Source organism: Chiloscyllium plagiosum, unplaced genomic scaffold, assembly GCF_037043375.1.
Source record: "Chiloscyllium plagiosum isolate Xiang-an unplaced genomic scaffold, Cpla_swu_hap1 HiC_scaffold_24, whole genome shotgun sequence".
NCBI lineage: Eukaryota > Metazoa > Chordata > Chondrichthyes > Orectolobiformes > Hemiscylliidae > Chiloscyllium > Chiloscyllium plagiosum.
In genome coordinates, this window is record NW_028270162.1 from 17,592,703 (window position 1) to 17,616,393 (window position 23,691).

The following is a 23,691-nucleotide window of genomic DNA, read 5'->3' on the forward strand; positions in this document are numbered from 1 at the left end:
AGAAAATTATTTTCAGTATTTAAATGATTAGTTCATTATATGGGTTTAAAGAACCTCCTTGACACATTTATTGCTCTTGTACTTTGAAGCATTCCTTAAGCAAGAGATCAGATAAGCTCATTTGAAAGAGCCCCGTTGAGTCTTTTAGTCAGTCACAAATGTTCGCTAATTACTATAGGAATATAATTATTGGGCAGAGAATACTGGAACCTCAGGAGGTTTAAAATGGAATGTCCTTTAATTGTACAGTCCAATGCTGCAATCACTTACAGCATGTAACAGGTTACCATCTTTTCTGTACAGATTGTTATAAATGTCTCAGATTTAAGTGTCTGATGTCAGATGTTTGCCAGTGCATGATAGTAAGAGCTGCAGTTAGAGTCATGGAATCATACAGCACAGCATCAGACCTTTTGGTCCAGGTCGTTCACGCAGACCAGATATTCTCAATAAAATCTGGTCCCATTTTCTAGCATTTGGACCTTATCCCTCTAAACCCTTCCTATTCATATACAAATCATTTTAAATGTTATAATTGTACCAAATTCCATCACTTCCTCTAGCAGCTCATTCTATACATGCATCACTCTCTGCATGAAAATGTTACCCTCCTCTCAAATCCTTTTTAAATCTTTCCCTATGACCCTAATTATATCAAGGGTCATGGAGAAAGATTTACCCTCTAGTTATACCCTCTAATCTTAGATACCTCCTCCCCACAGGAAAAAAAAGACTGTCTATTCACCCTATCTATGTCCCTTATGAGTTTAAATGCCTCTACAAAGGTCACCCCTCAGCCTCCATCAGCGGATCCCAAAATGGAACTTTCCCACCCAATCTTGCAAATTACAAACTAACCCAAGCTGTAGGGAGCAAGTCCATGAAAATTCTGACCTATGATTATATGTAGATTGTCCCATTTTACAAATAACATCAAAAAGGCTTGTCCGTTAAGGTTTCAACCAAATTAAAATCAATTAACATAAATATCGCAAAATATTTAATTGCTGACTCATTGCTTTTTTAAAGCAGGATTCTGGATAATCTAAGATGGAGGACGGGGAAAGTTTCTGGCTGTAACAGCTGCTCCTTTTTTTTGAGGTATTTCAGGTGCTGGAGGCGATTTCCTCGAATTCCAGGAGCAGCAATTACTGTTTTATATGCTGTTGCATTTTTTTGGAACTTTTTAAAAAAAAAGTCAAAACAACAGCAGTTTTAAAAGGGAGAAGAAGGAAGCACATGGTGAGGTCAGTGCAGGAGAGAGAGAAAGAAACTGACAGAGCAGTGAACCTGCACAGTTACTGCCTTTGCAGTTTGAATTCATGTATTGCTGGACAGCGGAGTGCGTACCTACATGCATGGAATGAGCTGCCAGAGCTAGTGGTGGAGGCTAGTACAATTGCAACATTTAAGAGGTATTTTGATGGGCATATGAATAGGAAGGGTTTGGAGGGATATGGGCCGGGTGCTGGCAGGTGGGACTAGATTGGGTTGGGATATCTGGTCGGCATGGATGAGTTGGACCGAAGGGTCTGTTACATCTCTATGACTCTAATTAGCTACTTCCACCCTATTACGATGTGTCAGTCTTTCATAAAACTGAAACAAGATTAGAATGTTTCTGCAGTGATTGTAATGAGGTCAGCTAGGTCTACTTCATACACTGAGTTCCTTGATTGGGGCTGTTAATCTTTATTTTTTGCATTGGAACCGAGAGTTGAAGTTGAGAATTGAACTTTAAACTTTGTGCGACAGCTTGTTTTGGAAAGGAGGAGAATATAAGTGAATTGCTATTTGTTTAGGTGAACTGGTCTAGAAAGATATTTGCAGTTTAATTATTGCCCTAAGTATAGTACAGACATTTTAGCACCAAGGTGGTCTATCAAGGGCAGATTAGTCAGTTGATCACAGATTAGAGAGAGATAAGACAGAGGCAAAAAAAATGGGGAAACCAGTTCTGTTAAGGATTTTAAAGCGGACAGTGCGTTTTGAGAAAAGCTTTTGAACAGTGCTACTGTGCTTTGCTCTCTCTCTCTCTTTTTGATTTTCATTGGTTGTGGACTTGTTGGTTTTCTGTTAAGAAAATAACCCTCTGCAAGAAGTGGTTTCTCTTCCTCCTGTAGACGTTCACCCCAATCTCCTTCTTAACATGGCATATCAAAGGCTCTGAGACAAAGCAGTAACTGCTGTTACAATTATTTCCAAAGTAGCTGTTGAGGAAGATTTTCCTCTGCAGATTATACATCATAATATCATAGGAACTGAAATAACTCCACAGAGGCTGGTAGCCTGTCACCAAGTCACCTTTTACTTACACATGGAGAGTCCTTGACACTGATCCAGCTCCTTCAGAGCCAGCTCTCAGACTGAACAGAAACTCGGTCTCTCCTGTTTTTTTTTCCATTACCCCCACACTACCGCCCAACTGCGGTAGTGTTTATTTTTCCCCTCGCACCCATGTTGTGTGTGTGCAGGTGTGAGACACAGTGAAAGACACAAGGTGCACGAATCTTTATTCAATTTCCACCACCAGGAAGAAACACCCAAGTGGCCAGTGACAAGCAGCGCCCTTCACATCAAAGGGCAATGCTGCATGATCAAACAGTGAAGGGGAGGGCAGGGATTAAATCAAAATAGAATTGGACGGGTAAATAATACACTCCACTCCCTGTGGCGTCCACCTCTCCATGAATAACTCAAGGGTGTTGGTGGACACCACGTGCTTCTTCTCCAGAGACACCCGGGCTCTAACATAACCGCGGAAGAGGGGTAGCAGTTGACCCACTCCTGTTTTCTGTCAGGCAGGCCTCCCTGACTGGATCAATAATTCATTTCATGACAAAGTAAGTAACATAATAACAAACGAGACACAAAGCTCACAGCCTCTGAATTATTCCTCCCTCTGAACTTTTAATCGCTATGCAGCTTCCTTGGTTACTTTCTTTAAGTTTCAATAGTTTACAGTCCGGATAAAGCATCAGCAATAATGTTTTTTAATCCTGAAAAATTTGTACAATTTCTATATTGAAAGGTTGCAATAATGAACTCTAACAGAACAATTTCAGAATTTAAAAGTTCACGGACAATGATTCATAAAAACCAAAGCCTCAAATTTCAAAGTGTCGAAGAGCTGCCAACGCCACAAATGCCTCCCTTTCTATAGGGAAATATCTTTTCTGATGTTGATTCAAGTTCTTGGAAAAATAACCCATTGGTTTCTCCATTCCAGCCTTCTCATCCTATAAGAGAACTGCTTCAGTCCCCAAATGCCAGTGTCTGCTGCTAGTTTAAACAGTTTGCTAAAGTTAGGTGCAGTTAATGCAGGTTAATTTGTCAAAATTGTTTTCAGCATTTCAAAGGCTGCCTGGCATTCTGTTGACCTTGCCACCTTTTGTTTTTGTAACAAGTTGATTTAGGGTATAGCCTCTATAGTGGATACAGTGCATTCTACTCAAATTAGGCACAAAATCAACATATTACCAAAATCTTCATTATTGTTTTTTGTTCTAAACTTTCCAAACCCTTCCTCATCCTGTGGCCTGCCACTAATCTTTGCCACATTGTATATGTTTTCTTTCGATTTGATGAAAATCTTAAGCCAACCATGGTTAACCAGGTAAGTTATCTCCTTCCTCACTGGATATATCTATGGTGTGAGCCATGAAGTATTTTTTTAAAAAATGTCTGACATTGTTCTTCAACTGTCTGTGCTACTAAATTCCTTTCTCTGTCCACTTTAGCTAGTTCTGCCCACATTTCTTTGTAGTTACCCTTGTTTAAGCATAGCACAGTTGTTTTCAACCCATGTTCTGCCCCCTTAAACTGAATGCTAAATTCTGTCATGTTAAGGTTACTGTTTTCCAGGGGTCTTTAATTCTGATCTTCCTGTGGTAAAGAGATGCTGGCTATCCTTGATTAATCCTTGTAACTCCAAATGGAGCTTAATTCTGTGCCTTTGAATTTTATCCAAAATGTTGCCTACTACTGATTTTAAACTCTGACCTATGTTTGACTGGCACATCCCCGTATCGTGGAAGGAAACCCGCGCAGACTCCACACAGACAACTGCCCGAGAGCAGAACCAAAACCTGGTCCCTGTGCTAGCACCTCTCCTGTGCCCAGAAGATACTTGAAAATTGTCAAGGCCCCTATTATCTCCGCCCTTGCCTGCAACAGCATCTCATCTGGGCATGGGTGTTTTTACAGGAGAAAGTGAGGACTGCAGGTGCTGGAGATCAGAGCTGAAAATGTGTTGCTGGAAAAGCGCAGCAGGTCAGGCAGCATCCAAGGAACAGGAGAATCGACGTTTCGGGCATAAGCCCTTCTTCAGGAATGGGGAAAGTGTGTCCAGCAGGCTAAGATAAAAGGTAGGGAGGAGGGACTTGGGGGAGGGGCGTTGGAAATGCAATAGGTGGAAGGAGGTCAAGGTGAGGGTGATAGGCCGGAATGAGGTGGGGGCGGAGAAGTCAGGAAGAAGATTGCAGGTTAGGAAGGCGGTGCTGAGTTCGAGGAATTTGACTGAGACAAGGTGGGGGGAGGGGAAATGAGGAAACTGGAGAAATCTGAGTTCAATGTTTTTACAGTTTTATATGCTTATAATGATGTGGAAGTTTTATTACAGTTTAATACTTTAAATTGTACAGCATAGAAAGAAGCCTTTTAGCCCTGTACAATTATGCTGTTGCTCCAAAAAAGCTACCAGTTAATCCCACCGGCCTGCTTTTTCCCCACAGTTCTACAGCATATGTTTTTCCTTTCTAGACCACTGTCTATAAGTTATTTTTCTTTTATTTCTTCTAGAGCTTGAGTCTTCACCCTTTTGAAGCACAAGATCATTGTTGGAATTTAAGTTTCACCCAGGATCTACACTTAAGACAATATAGAATAAACAGTTTATTTTTAATGCTACATAAATCTAAAACCAAGTATATATAATTATTAATTCTTTTCTTCTAATCACCTGTGACTAAACATTATTGACCATTGCCTTAAAGTCAGGGGAGAGAGGTAACAGTTCGAGATACTAATCATAAAATGTCTATCAGTGTGACGGATGCAGTTTGGACTTGATAATCTTTATTGACTCACAATCTGACTTTCAGCTCCATATAATTTTGTATACAAATTATCTCCATATCCACTCCACTGCTTTATAACTCAAACACTTGATAGAATTTGATAGCTAACGAATTAATGTCTACTTGAAGGAATGGATTTAAGGCAAGATTGGCAATTTGTTCTATTACATCTAAGCCTGAAGTTGCCCATTGAATTCCTCTGCTAAGTTCCTCTGTTGCACTTAGGTATTTGAATGGAACCATTTTTTATGTTTGATTTAGTTTCTAGTATTTTCTCCAAATTCAGGAAGTGTAAAATGTTTTTTTTTTAATTGGGCGAACCACAGATCCAGTTTCAATTTAAATTTATTGAAGGACTGTTCGTAAATGTGATGTCTGTCCTTTCTCTGCAGTTCAAGTTCGTCACATTCAATTTTAACATTTATGTCATAATGAATCCAAAGTCGAGAATCCACATACTTCCTGATAGCTCATTGCATACTTCAATCTTTGATTTTTAAAGAAGTGATGTTTTTTGTCATTAGATATCAATACCTTTTCAGAATCTTCCCTTGTCTTAATCACCTCACATTAGCATGGAGGATTAGTTCACCATTGTCAGCATAAAGTTTGTTGTGCAAGAATTTAAACGAGATGCAAAAGGGCACTTGCTTGAACAGGGTTTACAATCTTAGCTTCCATTTCATGAGAAAAGTCCATAACTTTTACTTGCTGGTGATTATGTAGTAGTAATTGACAAAAAAAAGAGAAAATCAGGATCATTTCTTCAAAATGCGACAAATTTATGCCTGGTATGGCTTGTGCACCATCTGTTGTGATGAATGCCAATTGCTTGAGTTGCACGTGTTTTGAACTTGTGGATATCTTCACCCCTTTTCTCTCTCAGCGTCAAAAGGGTGAGAAGATCCCTCAGAAAGTATTGATCATATAGATCCGTTGAACTGCAGTGAGCAGCATTCATGGTCCTGAAAGACCTCCTTGGCTAAAGATTAATCTTGTCTTGATGCTGTAGAAGTACCAAGTAACATGCTCTGATTTCTTCTTTGGTTTAAATCTTTGAATAAAGAGTCAGAGGCTACAGTCATTGAAGTTGTGGATTTACTCGCCGAGCCGTTGTGTTTTTCTGCAAATGTTTCGTTGCCTCCCAATGTGACGTCATCAGTGCGTCTTTGATTAGGTGTTGGTGATCTGTCCCACCTGGTTTGTTGGTATTTCCGGTTTTGTATCTGAATGGTTTGTATACAGGGTCCAACTCAAAGTTCTGGTTGGAGTGCCAAACTTCAAGAAATTCTCTGACATGTCTCTGTTTTGCCTGTGCTAGGCAAAAGTCTCAGTTGAATTTGTATCCTTCATTGTCTGGTTGGAAACGTGAGTGTTAGTCATGTCTGGCAGTAGCGAGCTGATGTTTGTGCAGTTGTATGTTCAGTTTTCTTCCTGTTTGACCTATGTAGTGTTTTCCACAGTCTTTGCAGGGCATCTTGTAGTTAGCATGTGTTTTTTTGGATGTCGGCATCGCGTCTGTAACGTTTTTGAGGAGCTGGTGGAAGATGTTTACTAGTTTGTGGGCCACTAAGATTCCCAGCGGTCTGAGTAGTTGGGTAGTTATCTCTGATATGTCTTTGATGTATGGTCGCTATCGTGTCTGGTTGTGTAGTGTTTTCTTCTTTAGATTTGTTCCGTAAGTACTAGAGAATGGTGCTGTTGGGTACCTGGTTCATTTAAATCCTTTGAGTAGGCGTTTCTGTTCCACCTTCTGGTTAGCACTGCTGCCTTGCAGTGCCAGGGACCCAGGTACGATTCCAGCCTTGGGCGACTGTCTGTGTGGAGTTTGCACATTCTCCTGGTGTCTGCATGGGTTTCCTCCGGTTGCTCTGGTTTCTTTCCCAAGATGTGCAGGTCGGGTGAATTGGCCATGCTAAATTGCCCATAGTGTTATGTGCATTAGTCAGAGGGAAATGGGTCTGGGTGGGTTACTCTTCGGAGGGTCGGTGTGAACTTGTTGGGCTGAAGGGCCTGTTTCCACTGTCGGGGTATCTAATCAATATCTAATCTATCAATTCTGGAGCTCTGGGCTGCTACAGTGTGTGCTTGCATGTTTAAATAATGCCTTAATGCAGCTCCACTTGTGAGTGTTGGGGTGGTTGCTGTTATAGTTCACTATCTGGTCAATCTGGGTGTTCTTCCTGTACACTCTGGTCTGGAATTCACCAATAAAGGTATGTATTCCACTAATATGTCCAGGAAGGGGAGTCTGCTGTTGTTATCCTCTTCTTCAGTGAACTTTATCCCAGTGAGGATATCATTGGTGTGGTGCTGGGTTTCTACCAGTTGCGTAAACGAAATGGGTACCCCAACAGTTGACTGGGAATACTATAATTCAAGCACTTTAGTTGGGTCAGTTTTTGACCAATGTGTGCAGGAAGGTTTCCTGACACACTAGTTAGTCAGGCCAACAAGGGGCGAGGTCACATTAGATTTGGTACTGGGTAATGAACCTGACCAGGTAATAGATTTGAAGGTAGGTGAGCACTTTGGTGATAGTGACCACAGTTCGGGTGTGTTTACTTTAGCAATGGAGAAGGATAGATATATACTGCAGGGCAAGAGTTATAGCTGGGGGAAAGGCAACTACGATGCAATTAGGTAAGATTTAGGATACATAGGATGGGGAAGGAAACTACTGGAGATGGGCACAATTGAAATGTGGTGCTTATTCAAGGAACAGCTACTGCAGGTCCTTGATAAATATGTACCTGTCAAGCAGGGAGGAACTTGTCAAGAATGGGAGCTATGGTTTACTAAGGAAGTTGAATTTCTTGTCAAGAGGAAGAAGAATGAGATGTGAAGACTCAGGGTGCTTGAGAGTTACAGGTTAGCCAGGAAAGACCTAAAGAGTGAAGAAGAGCCAGGAGGGGACATGAGAAGTTATTGGCAGATGGGATGAAGGAAAATCCTAAAGCTTTCTATAGGTATATCAGGAATTGGAGAATGTCTTGAGAAAGATTAGGCCCAATCAAGGGCAGCAGTGGGAAGTTGTGTGGAGTCAGAGGAGATATGGGAAGTGCTAAATGAATATTTTTCATCAGTATTCACTCTTGAAAAAGACAATGTTGTCGAGGAGAATAGATATACAGGGTACTAGACTAGATAGGATTGAGGTTCACAAGGAGGAGGTGTTAGCAATTCTGGAAAGTGCAAAAATAGATAAGTCCCCTGGGGAGGATGGGACTTATCCTAGGATTCTCTGGGAAGCCAGGGAGGAGATTGCCGATCCTTTAACATTGATCTTTATGTCATCATTGTCTCCAGGAATAGTGCCAGAAGACTGAGGGATAGCAAATGTTGTTCCCTTGTTCAAGAAGGGGAGTAGAGACAACCATGGTAATTATAGACCAGTGAGCCTTACTTTGGTTGTGGGTAAAGTGTTGGAAAAGGTTATAAGAGATAGCATTTATAATTATCTAGAAAGGAAAAAGTTGATTAGGGATAGTCAACACGGTTTTGTGAAAGGTAGGTCATGCCTCACAAACCTTATTGAGTTCTTTGAGAGGATGACCAAACAGGTGGATGAGGGTAAAGCTGTTGATGTGGTGTATATAGATTTCAGTAAGGCATTTGATAAGGTTCTCCATGGTAGGATATTGCACGAAATACAGAGGCATGAGATTGAGGGTGATTCAGCAGTTTGGATTAGAAATTGGTGATGTGAAAGGTGGTGGTTGCTGGGAAATGTTCCTCCTAGAGTTCAGTTACTGGTGGTGTACCACAAGTATCTAATTTTGGGTCCACTGCTCTTTGCCCTTTTTAAAAACAACCTGGATGAGGGTATAGAAGGTTGGGTTAGTAAATTTGCAGATGACATGAAGATCAGTAGAGTTGTGGATAGTGCTGAAGGATGTTGAAGGTTACAGAGGGACATGGATAAGCTTCAGAGCTGGGCTGAGAGGTGGCGAATGGAGTTTAATGCAGAAAAGTGTGAGGTGATTCACTTTGGAAGGAGCAACAGGAATGCGGAGTACTGGGGTAATGGTCGGATTCTTGGTATTGTAGATGAGCAGAGACCTCTGTGTCCATGTACATTTCTGAAAGTTGCCATCCGAGTTGATAGGATTCTTAAGGAGGCATATGGTGTGTTAGCTTTTATTAGTAGAGGGATTGAGTTTCAGAACCATGAAGTCATACTGAAGCTGTACAAAACAGTGATGCAGCCACAGTTGGAGTATTGCGTACAGTTCTACTCACCGCTTTATAGGAAGGATGTGGAAGTTTTGGAAAGGGTGCAGAGGATATTTACTAGGATGTTGCCTGATATGGAGGGAAGCTCTTACGAGGAAAGGCTGAGGGACTTGAGGCTGTTTTCATAAGAGGGAAAGTTGAGAGGTGACTTAATTGATAGTCAGAGGGTTAGATACGGTGGACAGTGAGAGCCTCTTTCCTCGGAAGGTGATGGCTAGCACAAGGGCGCATAGCTTTAAATCGAGGGGTGATAGATATAGGACAGTTGTCAGAAGTAGTTTCTTTACTCAGAATAGTAGGGGCATGGAATGCAGTGCTTCCAGTAGTTGTAGACTTGCCAACTTCAAGGGCATTTAAATGGTAATTGGATAGTCATATGGACGAAAATGGAATTGTGTAGGTTAGATGGGCTTCAGATTGGTTTCATAGGTCGGTGCAACATCGAGGGCTGAAGGGCCTGTACTGTGCTGTAATGTTCTAACAGCCCTATCCTCCGGTGCTTACAGGACAAACCCAGAAAACACTATACACAACCAGATAGCTACCTTACCATACATTTAAGATGTATCAGAGGTACTCAACTACTCAGACCCATGGGAATCTTAGTGGCCCACAAACCAGTAAACACCTTCCACCAACTCCTCCAAAACGTTAAAGACCTGATCCCTGCTTCCAACAGGGCAGACACTATCTACAAGATACCCTGCAAAGATTGTGGAAAATACTACATGGATCAAACAGGAAGAAAACCGACCATACAAGTGTACATACATCAGCTTGCTACTGCCAGATAGGGCCAGCACGCATTCATTTTCAACCACACAGATAACGTCGTAGGACACAAATTCAACTGGGATGATGTAACCATCCTAGCCAGGCAAAACAGACATGTTAGATAATTTCTTGAAGCCTGACACTCCATCTGGAACTTAATCAATTGACTCATTGAATTGGACCCCGAATATAAACCAATCGGATACAGAACTGTAAGTACCAACAAATAGATATAAATACCAGGTGGGACAGACCACCTTATCAAAGATGCACTAATGATGTCACCTAGCAAAACAATGAAATGTTTGCAGAAAACCCACCAGCTCAGCAAACAAGTCCACGCTTCATCCACAACCTGAGCTACAAATCTTCTCAAGAACACTTTAGTCTTTGTTTCTTTAAATACTTTGCCATCTGTGAATGGTTTGTGTTTTGCCACAAGGTGGCAAACATGGCATGATGCTTCAGCGAAGGCCTTACCTTCTGCTGGTAGAGAAAAAAGTGACTGTGTTGTGCTTTCAAAAACAGCTTTCAATGCATCAACATTATTTGTCCAAAACATGCTGTTCAAGGAAATATCTTGAATATACTGTGCTAATTGTGTGGCTATTCCAAATTGTCCTTTTTACTTTGCGATGTACTTTGATGATATATAAAGCAAACGCTTATATATTTTATAGTTGTGAGCAAACATTCATTTTCCCATTCCATGTGAAACTGAACATTTTTAGTTTCTTTTTAAAAACAAATATCTTCCTTTGCAAATAAATCAAAGCTCTGTAATTTCAGCATCTCTTTCTGCCAACTAGCTATTCAAATAATCATTGTTGTTATTTTCCAAATATGAAGTACTTAACTCATTCTGGATGATGTAGAGGGGCTTTTAACTGTTAGAATTGCCTGTCTTATCTTCTTTCCCCACTTGGTATGTTACTCATTAGTTCTACATAAACCTAAGACGTTGCATTTTCTCATTTATTTTCAACTACTTTGCTAATATATACAGCTTTCTAGTTGCCTTTGCCCTTTGGGTTTGCACCTTATAAGCAATAGAAATATGCTGTTCATGATTCCCTGCTCATCATACAAAACATAGGTCTGTTTTCTGGTCAGGTTTCAGCGATTCCAAATTTTCTACTTAGCTTTGTGCAGATCTTGTTAACAAGCACAGTTACTTACTGATAAGCATTTTAGGCAAGGCAAGCTGTGTATTTTAATTTAGTTTTGTTTGCCTTGCTGCATATTATTAGGAAATCAGTCCACTTTAAAAAAAATCTTAAAACAAAGAACTGCACTTGCTGGAAATATGAAACAAAAACAGATATTGCTGGAGAAACTAAAGTTCTGAAGAAGGACAGCTGGACTTCAGTGCTCAAAGGCATAATTTAGTATAACTCCATGCATATCACAACCCTATATGCAAACTAATGATGTCACCTAGCAAAACAATGAAATGTTTGCAGAAAACCCACCAGCTCAGCAAACAAGTCCACGCAATCACATCGACACAGACAAATTGCAAGAATATCTTGTCAAATGCAGTCTGACTGTTCTTAGAATCATAAATTAGAATCTTCCTTATTTACATTAGCAAAGTTGACCTTTACCTTGGTAATGCGCACCCAACTTCACCCACTTCTCTACTTGAAACATTAACTGTACTTTCTCTCTACAGATGCTTCCACACCTGCTAAGTTTCTCACTCAATTACTATTTTTGGAGAAAAAAAATTAGTTTCCTACAGTTTCCATAATGTGCAAATTTGCTTCTCTCACATTCTCTATCAATACATACCTGCTTTATTTTTTTTAACCAAAATAGACAGGCAGGAGACTGGAAGAACACAGCAAATCAGATGGCATCAGGAGGTGGAGAAGTTGGTGTTTCAGCTGTAACCCTTCTTCCAGCTTCCTGCCTGTCTATTTTGGATTCCAGCGTCTGCAGATATTTTATCTTTTCTTTTTTAATCAAGCTTTGTTATTAGTATAACCACCACAGTTTTTCTGTTTCCAAATCAGCGAGGTGAATCAATTAATATGCATTATCACCCGGGACTAATCTTGCCTACTGGATCCTTAAGCAAGTTAACAAGTAGTTTTGCTAATACTACTTGACATGACTGTAGTAGCACAAAGCAGCTCTTGCTCTTACAGTATTTAGCTTACAAATTGCATTTTAATTTTCAGTATTATGCAAGGATGCGTTTCCTTGTATTCCAAACTATCTTGAGTAAAAGCTTTTTTTGTCATGATTAGTATTGTATTGTTTCCTATTTGAAGTAAGAAAGTATCATTTGAAGTAAGTACTATCATTTTAAGACTTATCCTTTGTGATCTTCAGTGCTAATAATAACTTGTGGCTAAATCATTTATGCGTACTTTCATGTAATGGATAAAATAAAAGATTGGGACAAGCAATAGAATCGACTGTGTCCTGATAGCTGTCTCTGAAATTCTTTGAAATTCATACCAGTGTGCAGATTCGAATGTTGCAGCTTTTTAATCATATAAGCATATATACAAGATTTGGCTACTTTTGTTACTGAAATTTGGAGCTAAGTAAATTACCAGCTGAAAATAGTGGTTCCATCTTGTTAAACAATTAATGTCTTAATGTGACTAAGTTTTGAATATTGTGTTAATGACTCCAGTTATCACTAGGCTGGTCAGACAAATGTAGTGTGCATTTGCCCTTGAAATGCAGTGAACAGTAACACCAAGGATGTGCAATAGAACTACCTAACAATCAGATTTTTGTTTGTTCAAAACAAGCTTTTATTTCTGGAATACAGACAAAATACAAGTTCCGTTTATCAAAAATGCTGGTTGGATCATCTACCCCATGGCAATTTTGGGAAAGGATTGTAGTGATCAGAGTTTTGGTGTTCTCACAAATTCTTGTTGAGCTACCAAATCTGCACCCAAAGTTGGACTACTCCAAAATTTAAGCTTTTTAGGCTCATGATTAAAGGTTGGGGCATTAGCCAAGTAAGATTAGATTCATTGTCTTCAATGAATAAACTAACGCCTTTGTGCTTACCACTTCCTTGGAATATTTGTGTCTCTTGTCTTTTGAACTTTAAACATTTTATGCACTAATATTGGCTACTTAGGTGCCTAATTTAAAGAATACCTAATTGTAATATTTAGTTTTGTAATATATATTAAAATATACAAATGTAGATTTCTGTAAAGTTTTTTGTCGAACATTTCCTGAAAACACAAGCAGGAAAAACTCAAAGGCATAATTTAGTACAACTCCATGCATATCACAACCTCTTATGCAAACCATAACCCCATCTACACAGACAAATTGCAAGAACGTCTTGTCAAATGTAGTCTGATGGTTCTTAGATTCACAAATTAGAATCCTCCTTACTTACCTTCGCGAAGTTGACCTTTACCTTGGTAATGTGCACCCAACTTCACCCACTTCTCTACTTCAGGCTTTCCTAATCGCCTTAAATTCAATTCTGTATCTTGATCATCACTGTTTTAGATAAAATGGGTTATCTTTTGACTTGAGGTTAGCTTAAAACGCATTCTTATTCTTTCATGAGATAAGAGTGTCACTGGCAGGGTGGGCATTTCTTGCCTCTACCTAATTGCTTTGGAACTCAGTGACTTAGTAGACCAATTCAGAGTCAACCCCATTACTGTGTATCTGGAGTCAGATTTAGTCCAGATGAGGTAAGAATGACTGACAGATTTCTTTCCTGAAAGGACAATTAGTGAACTAGATGGATTTTTCCAACAATTTATGACAATTTAATTGTCATTATTTCTGAGATTAGCTTTTAGTTCCTTATTTTTATGAATTTAATTTAAATTCCATCATGGGAGGAGTGGACTTAAATCCATCTTTCCAGAGCAAAAGCTATGGCACCGGATGAATGGGAACCGCATAACAATCAACAGACAGGAGCGTTCCCTCCCGGTTGGGGAACACTTCAATGGTCCAGGACATTCGACCTCGGACCTTCGGGTGACCATCCTCCATGACGGACTTCGGGACAGGCAGCAGCGAAAGGTGGCTGAGCAGAGGCTGATAGCTAAGTTCCGTACTCATAGGGAGAGCCTCAACTGGGACCTTGAGTTCATGTCACACTACATTGCACTATACGCACAGACACTCCTATAGACGCGCGAACGCACATGCACTCCTACACACACAATACACAGACACACATATACACAGACGTGCACATATTCCTACAGACACACACACTCCCAGACGCTCATACGCATCCTCTCACAGACTTAGACCACTTTACACTCTCACACACACACAGATACACTTTTGCTCTCACAGACACTCACAAACCCCACTCCAGACACACACACACACACACACACACAAACACACTCCTACAGACACACTCACTCCCACGCTCACAAATGCACCCTCTCATGGATTTAGACATTCTACACTCACATACATACACATACACACATCGCTCTTTCTCTCTTGCTCTCTCTCACACTCACAACCCCCCACCCCAGACACACACAAACCCATATGCACACACATACGTTTGTATGGGGTGAATTTCTACTTGCAGAGTTACATTGTACTTTGCTCAAAAACTGCATGAATTCATGTAAGACTGTTAACTCACTTTTTAGTTTAGAATCCGTCTAAACTATGACACAGACAGGGAACACAGAAAGCTAACACCTTCATCATAGTATCTGGCTGACACCAATTGTTACAGTTAACCCGACAATGTAACTTTAAGTTTTGTGATTTACATATGAAAGAAGTGAAACTCTCTTGGTATTCTGACAGATGAAAGACTCAACAAACAATCAAGATATTTTTCAATGTATAATTTCAATTACATCACATTATAAACTTTTGCTATAAATTGTGTGTTTTATAATTGTGTCCTCCACAACCACCTGATGAAGGAGCGACGCTCCGAAAGCTAGTGCTTCCAGTTAAACCTGTTGGACTATATCCTGGTGGTGTGTGATTTTTAACTCTTTCCAGAGCATTAGCCGAGCTGTCTTGAAGGTAAAAGTGAGGACTGCAGATGCTGAAAACCAGAGTGGTGCTAGAAAAGAACAGCAGGCCAGACAGCATCCGAGGAGCAGGAAAATCGACGTTTCAGGCAAAAGCCCTTCATCAGGAATAGAAGCAGGGAGCCTCCAGGATGGAGAGATAAATGGGGGAGAGGGGGCATGGCTGGGGAGAAGGTAGCAAAGAGTACAATAGGTCAATGGGGGTGGGGATGGAGGTGGCAGGTCAGAGAGGAGGGTGGGGGAAGGTAGCAGGTCCTGGGCCGCCTCCACCGCCACTCCCTTACCACCCGACGCCTTAAAGAAGAATGCCTCATCTTCTGCCTCAGAACATTTCAACCCCAGGGTATCAATGTCGACCGCCAGTTTCCTCATTTCCCCTCCCCCACCTTACCCCAGCTCAGCACCATCCGCATGACCTGTCCTACCTGCCAATCTCCCTTCCTACCTTTCCACTCCCTCTGACCTATCACCTCCATCCCCACCCCTATTCACCTATTGTACTCTTGCTACATTTTCCCCAGCCCCCTCCCTGCTTCTATTCCTGATGAAGGGCTTTTGCCCAAAACTTCGATTTTCCTGCTCCTCGGATGCTGCCTGGCCTGCTGTTCTTTTCCAGCACCACTCTGATCTAAACTCTAGCTGTCTTGAAGACGAGTTCAGTTGCATCACCACTACGATAGTGGATTAATTGTAAATTTTCTTTGAAATAATTTTTCATCACTAGGTTCATGTCAGTAAGGTTTCCAGCCCTGATAGTTTAGTTTTCAGCATCTTGATGCCTATAGCACTATCACTCTCAAATAGTAATTTTAAGACAATTTCAGGAATTCTAAGGTCTGAAGCCATTTTACATTTGATTTGCCTTTTCCATATAAAAGGTATGAATCTGGTTGAAACCAGCAATGCAAGTGGGCTCTCAGAAAAACAACAGGTTATTTCTCACCGGTTTGTAATTTTTACTGACTTGAATAATTTGCCATGATTTTTTAATTTCAAAGGATGTAAAAGGCTACAGGGACATTAGGAAATGAGTCTCTGAAGAGAGTATCTGAAAGGATGCGGACTCATGGGAAAAGTGAAGTGGCATGTTGGAAAAAATCAGTCATCAATTTCCCAGTTCTGAAGTTTCCTATTTCTGAAGGGTCACTGGACCCGAAATATTACCTCTGCTTTCTCTCTACAGATGCTGCCAGACCTGTTGAGTTCTTGCAACAATTGCTTCTATTTTTGTTTCTGATTTCCAGCAACTGCAGTTCTTTGGGTTCTGTTTTCATCAGTTTCCCATGTGTGTAAACCAGTTTGACTTCCAAAATAAAGAAGTTGCCCTACATGATTAGATAGGTAAATCGTAATGTCAAGCTCTTTGCAATATTTCCTCAGCGTCATTAATGACTTTTTTTTTAAAAAATGGATTTTTCTAACCTTTATTCAGAAAACCTGCATCAAATTTCCGTAATCCATATGAGAGAATGTAAAATACCATGTCCTGATCAAAGGATACTTTTTTCTCATTGGTTCTAAACTCTTTTGTTCATGGGGATTTTAATTTTGCAGAATTCAATTTGATGCTCTGATGGTTTTTATCTCTGAGACACACAATATAAATCCAGATTGGAATATGCCTGTCTGTAAGCCACTAATGTGAAATGATTTTGTGCTGCTTCAGGTGAACTTTCTAATTTTATAGCACAAAAGTATCCATTAAATTAAGCTACTGTTTTTTAGCTCATTTGGAGATCAGAGGAAATGGAAAAACACTCACTATGTTGTAGAGTCAATATTTTTACAGGAAGAGGTCTGTAAATTTGGAAAATCGGAAGTGCTTTGATATACTTGACTTCTGTGTATTTATTGAAGGACTAATGGATTTCCACAAACTCAGTCTTCAGAGTAGGCTTCTTCATTAAGCAAATACTAACTTCTTATTGCCCCACAAAACTATGGACTTGCCTATGTTCAAGTTTAATCATTTTGTTGTATCACCAAAGTTGAAATTTGAAACTTGGTTACTTTTTTCTTTTTTTTTAACAGGAGGGTGGAAGTGATGATGATCGTAGATTACAACAACAGAGGTAATTGTTAGATCTGCACTGTATAACTTATTTCCTGTATGTTGATCTTTGTGGTGTTTACTTTTCACTCAAACACTGAAAAGCTGGTTCCAAAAGGTTTATCTTGAAATTTTATTTTCAACCATTTATATCTTCAATCTATTACCTGTGATCAAATTTTTAAAAAATATTTTAATACCAACTGTAAATGAAATGTAAAGTCCTGAGTAATAAATGCAGGAGTTCAGTTATTTTAAATAATTGATTCTAAGTAACGAAACATGAAACTGGGGTTTCAATCTCCAAAATATCTGTAAGCATTTGATTTATTAAATAGACTAGTGTTATTCTTTGACCATAAAGTAGTATCTCTGTCCATAACTGTCTTAATTTATGTGTCCTACAGTTTCCATTGTCTGCACATTTGTTTCTTTCAAATTCTGTTAATACACAAATTTTGGGGCTTAAAAGTTTTTTTGAAATGTTAAATACAATTTTAAGGAGAATTGACTGCAAATGACTGAACTAAATTAGGATGCATAGTTTCAATTTATATTTCCTAGATAGCTTAAGCTATAATTCCTGAAGAAGGGCTTATGCCCGAAACGTCGATTCTCCTGTTCCCTGGATGCTGCCTGACCTGCTGCGCTTTTCCAGCAACACATTTCCAGCTCTGATCTCCAGCATCTGCACTCCTCACTTTCTCCTCTAAGCTATAATTTATCCAGCCATTTATAATTTTAAAGATTGAATTTATCCAGTTCAGTGTTTCAGTTTAACACGCGCTTCCAAAATATTGGCAGATTTCATTCCTTTCATTAAATGGCTTCATTTGTTTGCTCATTTGTCAAAAGCTTTTGCGCTTCCTTAATCTGACATTCTTCATTGCCATTGCTCCCAATTTGGTATTGTCTATTATGAACCTTTTGGGTGCAACTCCTTTCTCCAAATTATTTATAAAAATCTTTGGGCGCCTAAGAGGGAGAAACTAGAACACTCGTTGGTGACTGTTAAAATTGAGAGAAGGAGAGCAAGAGAGAAATAAAGGAGGAAGTAGGTATTAGATTTAAGAACAATGACAATCCTTGACAGCAGTCAACATCTTGACAAAGTTGGAAAGTCTTGATTGTCAGCTTTATAAATCATGACAGTTGATGAAAAAACATCAAAGGCACCTACTTTGTAGCAGTCTTCTGGTTAAGTGGTGTTATGGTTTGAAGTGGGAGAAGAGAACTGATTATTTTCCTTGTCCCACTCCTCTAATAGTCACAGTAAAATTTGAATTTAAAAAGGGAAGTGAATTTGCAAATTAAATACATCTGACTGTATTGTATTGTTTAGTATAGTACATAGAACAATACAGCGCAAAACAGGCACTTTGGTCCTGTGAACTAATCTAAGCTCATTTCCCCCTACACTATCCCATCATCATCCATGTGCTTATCCAAGTATTGTTTAAATGACCCTAATTTGGCTGAGTTAACTACATTGTCAGGCAGGACATTCCACGATGTTACCACTCTGAGTAAAGAACCTGCCTCTAACATCTGTCTTAAATCTATCACCCCTCAATTTGTAGCTATGCCCACTCGTACAAGCTGACATCATTATCCGAGGAACAATACTTTCACTGTCTACCCTATCTAATCCTCTGATCATCTTATATGTCTCTATCAAATCCCATTTTAGCCACCTTCTTTTTACTGAGAACAGACCCGTCTCTCAACCTTTCCTCATAAGACCTTCACTCCAGACCAGGCAACATCCTAAAATCTCCTCTGCTTCTTTCCAATGCTTCCACACCTTTCCTGTAATGGGGTGACCAGAACTGTACACTATATTCCAAGTGAGGTCGCAATAGCATTTTGTACAGTTGCAGCATGACATTATGGCTCTAGAACTCAATCCCTCTCCAAGATCCCTCTGCATATCCACACTACCAAGAATCTTTCCATTCACCCAGTATTCTGCCTTAAGTAGTAAATGCACTGCAGGCTGAATATTTTCCATCAACCACCACTCGTTGCCTTCTTACAGAAAGCTAGTTCCTAGTCCAAACTGCTAAATCACCTTCAATCCCAAGACTCCGTATTTTCTCCAACAGCCTGCCATGTGGAACCTCATCAAAGGGTTTACTGAAGACCATGTATACCACTTCAGCTGTCCTAACCTCATCCACATGCTTGGTCACCTTCTCAAAAAAATTCAGTGAGGTTTGTGAGACATGACCTGCCCTTGACGAAACCATGTTGACAACCTGCAATCGAATTTTTGCTTGCTAGCTGATTATACATCCTGTCTCTTATAATCCTTTCCCAAACTTTTCCTGCAACAGACGCAAACCTCACTGGTCTATAGCACAAAGCCTGGGTCATCTCTACTGCCCTTCTTGAATAAGGGCACAACATTTGCAGTCCTCCAGTCTTCTGGTACTAAACCTGTAGACAACGATGACTCAGATCAAGGCCAAACTCTCCAACATTTCCTCCCTAGCTTCCGAGAGAATCCTCGGATAAATCCCATCCAGCCCAGGGGACTTGTCTACTTTGCTTCTAAAATTGATAACACCTCCAATCCTTTCAAGTCTAATATCCCACCTCTCAGTCTTCTCCTCTACAATATTCTCCTTTTCCTGAGTGAAAACAGATGAGAAATATTCGTTTAGCACCCCTCCGATCTTCACAGGGTCCACACACAACTTCCCACTTCTGTCTTTGACAGGCCCTATTCCTACCCTACTCATCCTTTTATTCCTCACATACGTGTAGAAAGCTTTAGGGTTCTCCTTTATTCTGCCTGCTAAAGACTGCTCATGTCCTCTCCTTGCTCTTCTTAGCTCTCTCTTTAAATCCTTCCTAGCTATTCTGTAACTCTCCATCGCCTCATTTGAACTATCTTGTCTCAACATCACATAAGCCTCCTCCTTTCGCTTAGCAAGAGCTGCAATTTCTTTGGTAAACCACGGTTTCCTTACCTTACCACTTCCTCTCTGCCTGACAGGGACATACCTATCAGAGACACGCAATATCGGTTCCTCAAACCAGCTCCACATTTCTATTTGTCCCCATGCCCTGCATTTTGCTACCCCATTCTATGCATCCTAAATCTTGCGTAATCGCATTATAATTGTCCTGTGACATGTACAGAGGAACCTCAATTATCTGAATACCGATTATCCGAAGGAGATCTCGAAGTCCCAATGGAAACACTTCATTAAAGACGTGTTTCCAACAGTGATCACGTCTTTTGTTTACAGTGATTAAACAGGCACCGTCTCCAAATGACTGTCTGTCTGTCTGTCTGCCCGCCGTCTCTCCCCATACTTTCCCTGGATTTCTACACAGGGGTGTACCCGAAACCCCCCTTCCCCACATAATCTCTCTAACATTGTCCTTTACAGGGCAAAGGTGGAACCTGTCAAAAAGTTGTGTGTGGCTGTGGCTGTGGCTGTGTTTGCGCTATTTGGAGACATACCCCACAAAGGCAGCTTGTTGATGTCCAGTCCAGCTGCCCTGGAGAGGGTGTGGATGTGTATGAGGTTGGGGGGTGGGGGGTGGGGTGCGGCAATGCATGGGGTTGGGGACGGGGGAGGTCGGGTTTGGGGGCAGAAGCGATGTTGTACCGGAGCGGGTGGGGTGTTGGACGGGGTTGGGGGTGGGGGATTGGTGTTGGAAGAGGGTGGGGGCTTGGGGGCGGTGTTGGACGGCTTAGTGCAGGGGGTTGGGGGCAGGTTTGGCATTGGACGGGGTTGGGGGCGGGTTCGGCGTTGGATGGGGTTGGGGGCGATGGGGTGGGGCCTTGTGCGCGCTGTGCTGCTGCAGTCTCCTGAATGGGGAGCCGACTTTAAAAACTCCAAGCCCCAAAGGAAAGGCAATTAATTGATTAACTGAATAATTGATTATCTGAATGAAATAGTGCCCGCCTATCACATTCGGATAATCGAGGTTCCCCTGTATCTACCTCTTTCCGTCGTTAAACGAAACACAACCAAATTATGGTCACTGATTCCAAAGTGCTCACCTGCTACTAAATCAAACACCTTGTCTGGTTCATTACCAAGCCCCAGATCCAGTGTGGTTTCTTGTCAGCATTTCGACATACTGTGCCAGGAAACCCTCTTAAACACCATGGACAAAAATTGATCCGTCTGACATATTAGAGTTATAGCGTTTCCAGTCAATGTTGGGGAAGTTAAAGTCCCTTATGATAACTGTATTAAAAATAAGTCAGCCACATTCCTTGCACAACAACTATGCACAAGAATGTGCAGGTTAGGTGAATTGGCCATGCTAAATTGCCCATTGTTAGGTGAAGGGGTAAATGTAGGGGAATGAGTCTGGGTCGGTTGCTCTTCGGAGGGTCGGTGTGGACTTGTTGGGCCGAAGGGCCTGTTTCCACACACTACGTAATCTAAAAAAAACTACATAATTAGTTTATTGCGAACATAATTTGCTCAGGCAAAGAATAAAAAGGTTTTAAACTATTTAAATATATACAATCTGCTTTTGTGAAACAACAACACATGTAGTCACTAGTAATTTTAATTAGGTCAGCCAGGTGGACCTCATAGGAGATCCCTGATTGGGGCTGTTAATATGGTCCAATCAGGAAGCCCTGGTGGGACTTAAACTGGGAGGCCCAGGTTCTGGAGTAGGTACGCTACTACTGTGCTACAGGAGGGCTTGCATATCCAGTCTGCTGTGCTTTGAAGTGTTTTCTCTATAAAGCCCAATATGTAGACATATGTTGAGTCAATGATATTCTAAATTAATACGACAACTAATATATATCCTTAACAGGGCCTGCTCACTTGATATTTGCTCATGCAGTACTACTCATTCTTGTCTACCAATTAACAGGTTGCAAGGCTATTTTGATGTATTTCTCCGTACTCATAAGTTACTACATAAAGTTGAAACCCATTATGTGGGACAATTTCAAATGTCTTCCTGAAATTCCATTTATATTGATGGTTTTAAGTCCCATAAATCACTAAAATTGTGTAGAATTTGTAATGCATTTCTTTTGTTAACCACTAGGTGGGGAAAGATGTACAGCAAATCTGTTTGTCCAATGGAAATTGCTGGCATTTGTGGCTGTGGTAACATCATTCCAGTCATGTGCACTAATTTTGTTTTTAAAATGCCACATGTACAGAATGTACCTCTTACGTAGGTTCACTTAAAAAACAAAATCTGTAACTTCTAATGTGCAAAAATATTTTCACCTCCTGTTTTTGATTTATTTTACCAGCAAATGCACAGATTACAGTGAACAACTTTTGAGATCACGTGCCTAATGACAATACTTGTTTATTTCCACGTTTAATAATGCAATTTATAACTTCTGGGTGTTGTTGTTGGCTTCATTGGAAAGGGAGTGGAGTTCATAGAATCACATTTAGGGTTTGAACCACCATGTTTATGCAGCAGTTAGATCGTGCTGCAGGAGACCTATTTCTATTTCACAGCAAAATTTTCCTTTATCAACTCAATTTTAAAAGGAAGACTAGAAAATGGAAGTAGCAGGGTGAATGGCAATATAATGATGTATCTGATGCATGTATTCACAATAGCAGTTGAGTCAAGCTGAGTATTTGAAACTTAGTTAAGGGCAACTATGACAACATGGGGGAATAAAGTTAATTTGTAAATTAGGCTGTTACCATCCATAGGTAACTAAAAGAAGCTAAAGATAGTATCAAACATTTTTTTAAAAAAGCCTATTTTTAGAAGGGCTATACATACTTTATTTGGAAATCCAAATTGGAGAATGAGTGTTTGTATTATTCATTTACCCTTTACAATTCAAAGGAAAACTGAAACTATAGTCACTTATTGGTTACAGAAAGACGTTTTTGAAGATACAGAAATTTTTAACCTTTGTGGAACACACTAACACCAAGTGTCTTGGGGGGGAGAAAAAAACATGAACAGCAGCAGGGTTTTGATCAGTTGTAAATGACAGTTTGTCCTTGAACTAAGTGTTTCTGTAGATATTTTCAAAAGGAAAGAGTTCATGAAGTGAGCATTGGTCCAACAGAAAGTGAGTCTGGGAATTAATAATGGAAAATAAGGAGATAGCAGATGAATTGATCAGATATTTTGCATTGTCAAGCTTTGGGGAAGATCCTATGAGATTGGAAAATAGCAAATGTTACATCTTTCTTCAAGAGGGAAGAGGAACAGAAAGCAGGAAAGTACAATAGCTTAACATCAATCAAAGGGAAACTTTTGAATGTATTTTTAAAGACATTTTAGGAGAACATTTTAAAAAGTTTTGAGGTAATTAGGCAGAGTCAACCTGGTTTTGTGAAATGGAAATAATTCTCCGTCTATTTATTTGAATTCTTTGAATGAATAATATTGTGTGGACAATGGGGAATCTGGATGTTGAGGGGAGGTGTGGCTTTGTTAGTCAAGGACAGTACAACGGTGGCTGTAAGAGCTTTGACGAGGACTCGTCTACTGAGGTGGCTGAGGTTAGAAACAGAAGAGGAGAGGTCACACTGCTGGGAGTTTTTTATAG

At 40.2% G+C, this 23,691-nt stretch overlaps 1 protein-coding gene across 4 annotated transcripts in view; it reads left to right on the plus strand.

The window, feature by feature from the left end:
* The window catches only part of LOC122562571 (protein phosphatase Slingshot homolog 1-like), a 118,571-nt gene that overhangs the window by 17,678 nt on the left and 77,202 nt on the right, over positions 1–23,691 (plus strand). For all 4 annotated transcript variants that reach the window (XM_087999950.1, XM_043715523.2, XM_043715522.2 and 1 more), the window contains exon 2: positions 17,144–17,184. In XM_087999950.1, the coding sequence (XP_087856076.1) occupies positions 17,144–17,184 (41 nt within the window). The remainder of the gene's footprint in view (positions 1–17,143; positions 17,185–23,691) is intronic.